The sequence below is a fragment of the Palaemon carinicauda genome, chromosome 8, assembly GCF_036898095.1.
Source record: "Palaemon carinicauda isolate YSFRI2023 chromosome 8, ASM3689809v2, whole genome shotgun sequence".
Lineage (NCBI taxonomy): Eukaryota > Metazoa > Arthropoda > Malacostraca > Decapoda > Palaemonidae > Palaemon > Palaemon carinicauda.
In genome coordinates, this window is record NC_090732.1 from 125,009,178 (window position 1) to 125,018,546 (window position 9,369).

Sequence of the window (9,369 nt, forward strand, 5' to 3'; positions counted from 1 at the left end):
ACTTATAGTTGATATATATATATATATATATATCGATATATATATATGTATATATATATCGATATATATATATATATATATGTATATATATCGATATATATGTATATATATACAGCATATATTATATATATATATATATATATATGTATATATATATATATATATTTATATGTATATATATACATATATATATCGATATATATATATATATATATGTATATATATATATATCGATATATATACAGTATATGTATATATATCGATATATATGTATATATATATATATATATATATTAGCTGAACATCTAAAATAAAACAATAGAAATACGTAATCACAAAGAAGAATAATGAGGTAACAAATATATATGAAACATTAAAAGAACAGTGATAACGGATACAAGTAAGAAATGCCGAGGTACAGATAAATGACTACAATCGTTGGTGAATTTCGCTATTCTTGGGAGATAAGGTCGTGGTTAATTACACTGAATTTCCACTTCTGGTTCTCTTTTCCGTCTTCACACTCTTCTTCTCTCAGCAAATCAGAATTCTCTTTCACTGCCAGGCATCTCATCGACTGTCTGTTTTGTATATGGCCTGAATCCTGGGGAACAAAGACCAATTTTTAACACCATGAATTATGTAATTATCATCTATTTGAGACGTATTTGCATTTTAAGTGTCATTTTTTATCTTGCAAGAAAAACTTAAATCACGTTTTTTTCTATAATATAAAGAATTTTATTGCCATCTCCTTCCCTTTATCTCACTTACGGGTTCATATGTCCATATTTGATCTTTGGGCACCGTCTCGGCGGTGGAACATTCTTCTAGAAAGGGAGCGTCTTTCGACTTGGCGTCCTCCGTCCAACACAGAAGCTCCTCGTTGTTCTTCAGACGTTTCTTCCAGTCTAAAGACCACAGCTGAAGCAAAACAAAAGAATGACGATGGAATCAAATGAGTATTTAGATATATATTAAAATTCACTGAACACTACATGAAATCTTTGCAAGAGTGCTCTATACCTGCAGCTTGAAAAAAACTTCATTATTGGATTAATTCACAAAAAAAGGAGACAAAAGAATTGAAAAATTACAGCTTGCTTATCTAGAGAGCGGAGAGGTAGCCTACTGATACGGGAGGGGGGGAGTGGGGCGGGGTTACGGGGTGTTATAGGGTCGTGGGGTTCGCGGTTTGGGCGAGTTAGGTAGCGTTACATACGTTGTATTAAATAGCATCATACTTAGTGATGCCTCGATCTACGCTTGTTTATTTATTTGTTTAGAGTTCGTAGAAATTACAAGCAGACAAAGTACAGGTGGAAGAGCTTATATGAATTATGAAAGCAGTTAATAAGAGGCAAATTGATTGATTGATTTGAGGTTTTCTGGCATACTGACATCTATGGTTATTGACGCCGATATCGTTTATTGTAAATAAAAAATAAAAGAATATTCAGTTAAAACCATACATGCAAAGATGTCATTTTGAAAGTTAAATATCTTTCAGAAGACCTGCATCTGAAATAAAGCTAAAAATACCACTAACGTAGTAGGACACACAATGTCCAAGAATCTTGGCAAGGATGAACCTGCCATCCTCAACTCAAACCTCAAACAGTTATCTATTTCTCTCACTTCTACATGTGGGGCATTCGGTTAACAAATGCCTCACTGTCAATGGTACCAAACAGTTGTCGAAATATGCCTGATGTTGGTCAGCCAGCAAAACGATATGTAATAGAAAAAGTTGTTCAAAATTCTAACCAAGACATACACAATAGTAAATTATGAGGACGACATTAATGAGAGAGAGAGAGAGAGAGAGAGAGAGAGAGAGAGAGAGAGGGGGGGGGGGATGGACTAAAAATAATAATTGTAATTTCAAAACCATATATCTATCAAAACAACCAGATTAGATATAAGATTAAACAAAGAAAGTTGACTGTAAGCATTGAATAAAAACCTTACTAAAACACAACGATAAAAAGAAAAGAAAATAAATTCACTAGAATCATCCTCATCATCTACTACGCGATGCGAAGAAGTTCTCGTGTCATTATTGGATTTTCTCTTCCACTAATCTCCACGCATCATCTCCATCTTCCAGTCTCATAGTTCTCTTCCAACTACAGTACTCAAGAAACATTACCCTAGCTAGCCCCAAGAAGGGTCGGGCAATGGCTCCACAAACAGCAACCCCAGCCTTAGCTCACAAGGATGGTAAGGTTGCAGTGACCTAAGGAATTAACGGTTTGATTAGGACTCAAGCCTCAGTCTGGCAGTTGCCAGTCAGGGACGTTACCAATAGGCCACCACATCCCTTTTTATGTCCAAAGAAGTCCAAGACACTATCACGTATTATTCTAGGTGAGGTGGTGTGTAGAAGATGCCAAAGCCCGCGCGCACACACACACACACACACACATATATATATATATATATATACATATATCCCTTTCAAAGTGTAGGTACCTTAACTTGATGAAAGGGTTTGTATATTGCCATGATCAACAAATCTTTACTAGAAGTTTTAATAGATTTGTTTTTCTCTATGCTATCATTCGACTTCTAATTTTATTTTCAAAACTTTATTCTAAAATGAACAGAATCTTTTGAATATAGTAACCTCACTTTGATTGGGAATTTCAGTTAGTTTCATTTCCAAATCTTATTCAGCCAGATAGCTCAAGAGAATCTGCAATTCGATATAATTGATCCCTTTATGAAATATAAATCTAATTAATCCTCTTTTTATCTATTGCCATATCCTTCTCGTGTGGTGATAACCTGTCCTCATTATTAATGTCCTCCATAGATTCATTTAAGGTCTGTCTCTAATCAGGCATTTGAATCGTTAAAACTTCGGAAGTTTAAACTTGCCGTGAATGTTTTTTATGTTGACCACGCTGGCATAAGTCTCGCTACATAGTTTATATACGAAAGATGTATTTTAATGTTGCCATGGTTCTCAAGATATTTTATATCAATTGTTCATAACATCTCTTGTAGTTTATTTATTCCCTTTCTTCACTGGACTATTTCTTTATATTGGAGCCCTTGGCCTTATAGCATCCTGCTTTTCTAACTAAGATTGTAGTTTAGCTAGTGATAATGATATGTGATATATTCCATGAAGCAATCTTTGTAAATGTAATGCTCTTTTCTTTTTGACTTTAGTTTCATCTGCGTATTCTAAACCTATTAGGCTTATGTCCTACTCAAGGGATACAACCTATATAGAGAGAAAGGAAGTGCAATTTAAGGTAGGTGCCAGATCACGCCGCAAGAGGTCTCAAGAGCTCTAGCCAGTCACATGGGAAATTCTTTGTGACTGGCGAGTTTCGTGTCACCTTTACCAGACTAATCCTATTAGGCTTCCCATTAGTGTTTAATAGCATGACTCAGGGACACTTATCTCTTGTAAATATGCGTATAATATGTACTGACATAGGAGACATTATGCTCTGAATATAAGTGGTGAAAATTATTCAATTATAATTTCCGGTATTTAGAGTAGGCCTAATCCCATAATTTACGCACGTGAGCATACCTTCCCTAAAAAATGCGATTCGAAGCTGAATGGCCTCCCAGTCCTAGTTTTAGGATATCTTGTCCAAATTCCGAAAACCCAACTCAGTCGTGGCCCTCTCTTCGCGAGTGAAAGAGCTCAGGTTCTATTTCCTAGAGTTGGGGGCTTCACATGCGTTTCGTTCATGCCAATTGGACCTCTGTTTACTTTAGCAATGACTAGTGCATCTGACAATGAAATATGTGACAGAGGCTTGCAAGTAGTGACCTCATCACAGAAAGAAAAAAAATGAAGCTTTGATAGTAAACGCCATCAGAAGTCGTGTCGAGGTTGGTCATGCACAATATCTTTAACGCAAACTCTCTCTCTCTCTCTCTCTCTCTCTCTCTCTCTCTCTATATATATATATATATATATATAAGTCACTAACATAAGTTTTGTGTGTAATATCTGATCTCTCAGACTTTGAGATGGGTCACGCAGGACATTATTTAACCGCCTACTCGTAATCTCAATGTCTTTCCTTTCTTTCAAAACGCTTCATGTGGATTTTGCGCAATTACACGCTTATACAGAAACCCCAAATGATAATATACGTCTTTTTTTTTTTATTTCCATACATGCTATAGATAAAATATGCAAAGGAAGACTCGCTGGTTATTAAGATGCGTGACTAAAAGGAATTAAATAAGACTTGGCACCTGATACGTGTTTATAAATTTAGAAATAATATAAATAGACCTAGTCATTATTTCTCGCAAGCGCTTTGCAGATTTCAATTCAATTTCTTTCAAGTATGCTTTACAGAAAAGAAAAAATTCAATATCCCGTAAGCAGTAATCCGGAAAGGAAGCAACATAATATACTCGTATTATTATTATTATTATTATTATTAGTAGTAGTAGTAGTAGTAGTTAAGCTATAACCCTAGTATAGTCTCTCTCTCTCTCTCTCTCTCTCTCTCTCTCTCTCTTTTACGGGCACTATTTTTCTATGTCAGGGTCTCTTGATGAGCTCCAACTGTGGAATTCCGTCGTCATATCAGGCAGCCTCGTAACACCCAAACAAATGCACTCTCTCCACGTCTTTCGAAATCGGTGTGCCTACCATTCTACTTTTCATTGTTTTTTTTTTTCTTTCCATTAGCTAGCTTTGGAGTTTTATTCTCACTTGTGCTTTCCCATTAAGAGGTAGTCCTATCACTCCCCATCACCACCAAGGCTCTCTTCAAACCGTCCTTCTTTTTTTTTTTTTTTTTTTTTTTTTTTTTTTTTTTTAATTCTAGGGTTGGGACTACAAAACGAGCACCAAATTTCCCGTGATATTCTTTTCACCAAATATAAATATGCCTATGGAATAGATGTACATTCTGAATTACGTCACAAGAACATTAGTAATTGATTCAGAATATACATACACAGCTGTAATAAAATGTACTTTGGCTAAAAACCTCCTAACAAAAAGTATCTTGAGTATTTTATTATCATATTAGTCTCACTGCGATGTTCATTTGTTTATAAGGAATATGGCAATCATCTGGTTATGACCACGTCATGTATAATGATGCTCAATGAGGTTATTCATTCATTATTATATCTAGAGTCTTCACATATCATTACAAGCATATTTCTTTTCTATGTTCATCCAATGCAAGGACTTACATTCAGAGAGTCTCGGGTAAAGCGGTTGCATATCATATTGCAATATCAGATTAGTTTACCTTGAGACATCCAGCGAAAATGAAGCGGGCAACATTTGGATGTCTTTATTAGGACTAACAAGAAGAAGAAGAAGAAGAATCCACAGGTTTCAAATCAACATTAAACATGTTCAACACGAGAACTTGATTGACGCAATTTCACGTGAAGTTGCAGAAAATGCTTATTTATGTTGAACAGGCCGACATGTCTTTTTATAGTCTATGAATGACATACCTGTTTTGACGTTGTTGCAGTTTTTTCAATGATTTATTGTTAATTTGTTGTCATTATTTATTAATTTCCTTATTTCCTTCCCTCACTGGGCTATTTTTCCCTGTTGGAGCCCTTGGGCTTATAGCACCTTGCTTTTCCAACTAGGGTTGTAGCTTTGCTAATAATAATAATAATAATAATAATAATAATAATAATAATAATAATAATGTGTATTTATATGATGTATGACAAATATATTTTGTATATTATAATACTCACACACACACACACACACACACACATATATATATATATATATATATAAAACAACAAAAACAGCCTTTCTAGTCCGCTGCAGGACAAAGGCCTCAGACACGTCAATGTCTGAGGTTTGGCCAGTTTTCATCACGACGCAGGCCAGTGCGGATTGATAATGGTGGGAAATTTTCGTCTGATGTCTCACAGCAAATCAAGCTAGTATGGATGGCCTTGACTAGTAGTAAAGTTTTTCTGATCATGGTGATAAGCAAACCCTTTCACCAAATTAAGGTATCCTCACTCACAAAGGGTATATATATACATATATATATATATATATATATACATATATATATATATATGTGTGTGTATATATATATATATATATATACACATATATATATATATATGTATATATATATATATATATACATATATATATATATATATATGTGTGTGTATATATATATATATACTGTCTATATATGAATTGAACGTAGTAAAGATAGTCTTTAATTGTTTTATACATTGTTTATGTAAAGATACGCTTATGCAAAATTGTGTTTAATGTATTTGAGAATGTGAATTCATGTAGTCGATTACTTCTGGCCACACAATGGCTTGATGTGTGATGTACAGTTGGACACATGAATTTCAAGCACACCTAGCTCTGGTAAATTGTACCATGTCACAGAGTTACTGCACGGTGGGTAACCAAACACATAGTGTTGGGAAGATATGGCAGAGGTGGCGGGTGGACTACACACAGGAACTAAAAGGGTAGTAGTGGTGTGACAGAGTGCACTTCCTTAGATCAAGGTGTACCAAGAATTCCTATGTCCAACTGTACCTGTATCCCGTAGGGTGTTAGAGAATGTCCGTACTATATCTCTGTTCCCGCTTCCTTTCTTCTATCTTGCTGTCCAACCTCTTAAACTTTTCCTTCATATTGCAACTGCCAGCTTTTCCCTCTTTTGCACACGAGGGCTGAATGGACTTCCAGACCCCAAGGCAGACCTTTCTTGGCTAAATTCATAAATCTAATCGATGTGGGGTACCTGTGTCCTGCATGGTTCACCTAATAAAGGTGTCTGGTTTCAGTTCCAGCTTCACCAGAAGAGATACTCACCAGAACGTCGGCCGGGCACGCTCAACCCACCACTATGGTGCACTGCCCAACCACACCTCCCCAGTAAACAGCTTAAACTCACGGTCCCAGGCTGGGATCGATCTGCCGTCACGCGAATGCTAGGCAAACACGTTACCACTGTAGTAACAAGGATGACAAAAATTCCTTTACTACCACATTACGCAAGGAAAGTTTACCACTGATGTTGCTAAAGTTAGTCTGTCAAATTCAACCAGCTAAATGACCTTGAAAAAAGAGCCTCCACACAGCTAGCAGAATCACATAAAAAAACGGCAAATTATTGATTGGAGAGGTGCTTCTTCTCCTTAATTTTCTCTTTTACTCTTACTTACTTATTTACCTACTTACAGCCCGCCGCTAAACTTCTATCGGGAGAACACAAGCTTCAAGGGCATCCACGTTAACGTCACAGTTATGTTTACGAAAAAAGACGGCTTATAAAAACTGTTGGGAAGGGAAGGAAATGCTTCGTCTCTTCACTTATCAAAAATTAGTTTCGTATCTTTTCACGGATAGCTGTAAATTTACTTATCGAGCGGGATTCTATAAAAAAAGAAAAGAATATGCGGAATTTTGTCTAATATTTTCTATCTAACACTCCATCCCTACAAAGAATACTAAAGAATACTATCTTTTTACTCAAGTTGCTAATTTTCATATTTTGTCTCCATGGATATAATAATAATAATAATAATAATAATAATAATAATAATAATAATAATAATAATAATAATAATAATAATAATTATTATTATTATTATTATTATTATTATTATTATAACAACGCCTTAATAGATTTTGTTGATACAATCTATATATTCATGCATATGGCCAGTATTGCTGGAGAGAGAGAGAGAGAGAGAGAGAGAGAGAGAGAGAGAGAGAGAGAGAGAGAGAGAGAGAGAGAGAGAGAGAGAGAGAGAGAGAGAGAGGTCTGGGGCTTAAACATTCGTTTTTAATGAACAATTCTTATCATAAGTGACTCTAATGTTAATATACCTTTATTTATTTATTGCGTCTTCATTTTGTTAATGAATATAAGAATAATAAGATTATTATTAACTGTTCCCTGCAGTAATTATAGATCCAAATTTTACTCTTGTTCCAGTTTCGTCGATTAACAGAACCTCAAAAGTTCAAATTGCAGAAAATGTTATTATGTTGAACAGGCTAACATAAGTCTTTTTATAGTTTACATATGAAAGGTCTGTTTTAATGTTGTTACTGTTAAAAAATTTTATTTTAATTGTTCATTACTTCTCATATAGTTTATTTATGTCCTCATTTTCCTTCCTCACTGAGTTGTTTTTCCCTGTTGGAGCCCTTGGGCTTATATCATCTTGCTTTTCCAACTAGGGTTGTAGCTTAGTTAATAATAATAATAATAATAATAATAATAATAATAATAATAATAATAATAATAATTCCTCTTTTCATCAGTACTAATAGTGCATACCAAGACCGTGGGAGCACTAATTTCGTTTTCTATTCTGTGTCTCGGCATCATATTTCTTGTTTTTTTCCCTCGTTCCCGACATGTAGAGAGAGAGAGAGAGAGAGAGAGGAGAGAGAGAGAGAGAGAGAGAGAGAGAGAGAGAGAGAGAGAGAGAGAGACACACACACACGCAGAGAGAGAGAGAGAGAGAGAGAGAGAGAGAGAGAGAGAGAGAGAGAGAGAGAGAGAGAGAGAGAGAGAGAGAGAGTACCCAGTTTCTTCTTCCTCCCTAACCCTCGTGATACCTAACAATCTGTTGGTCGAGGTCTTAGTCACGTAGACCTATCATCTTTCTTTCTCCCCGTCCGAGCCAAGAAGAAGATTGTATTCAGCCCCTCACGCAACTGACTATTCATTGTCCGTCCTTCTGTTTTAGCTATGTCTCTTGTTATTTTCTCATGAGTATAGGAAAGAGTACAATAGAGAAAAGGAAGCTATACTGTAGTGTTAATTCGGTCCGTTGTGTTGGTCATGTTTACATAAATTCAAACTTAGGAGAAAGTCGTGTTAAATTGATGTACACTAAGTTTTGTGAATGGTTAATATTCATAATTGTCATCACATTCTTATAATCATGTAATATTCATACGTATTAGTTTTTTTTTTTCTTTTTTTTTTTGCTTTCTGGAATCCAGTTAAAATAATAATAATAATAATAATAATAATAATAATAATAATAATAATAATAATAATAATGATGATGATAACAATAATAATAATATAATTTTACAAACAAAAGACAAAGTCTAGGGTATTTTGTAACTGAGCCCAGAGATAACCCGTAAGACCAAAGGATAACCATTCAGGGTCATAGCAGCCCTAATGATGGCTGGGACAACGTTTGGCCTTTGGTCACATATTCCCTTAGGAAATGCAGGTTCTAACATCAGATTATTGATGTATATTAGTTATTAAGGTTCATTATCGTGTTTTGTTCTTCATCTTTCTTTTGTTCATACTCTTGTTCGCGTGTGAATGCCTTGTTCATTTTCACGAGGCTGGTTCCATGTAACCATAAATC

General features: G+C 34.9%; 1 protein-coding gene across 1 annotated transcript in view; it reads right to left on the reverse strand.

Moving 5' to 3' along the window:
* Window positions 1-304: 304 nt before the first annotated feature.
* Window positions 305-9,369, reverse strand: part of LOC137644966 (polypeptide N-acetylgalactosaminyltransferase-like 6) — a 31,241-nt gene continuing 22,176 nt past the window's right edge. The window contains exons 10-11 of the mRNA XM_068377838.1: window positions 775-924; window positions 305-604 (exon numbers count right to left, since the gene is read on the reverse strand). Of these exons, the coding sequence (XP_068233939.1) occupies window positions 452-604; window positions 775-924 (303 nt within the window). The 3' untranslated portion in view covers window positions 305-451. The remainder of the gene's footprint in view (window positions 605-774; window positions 925-9,369) is intronic.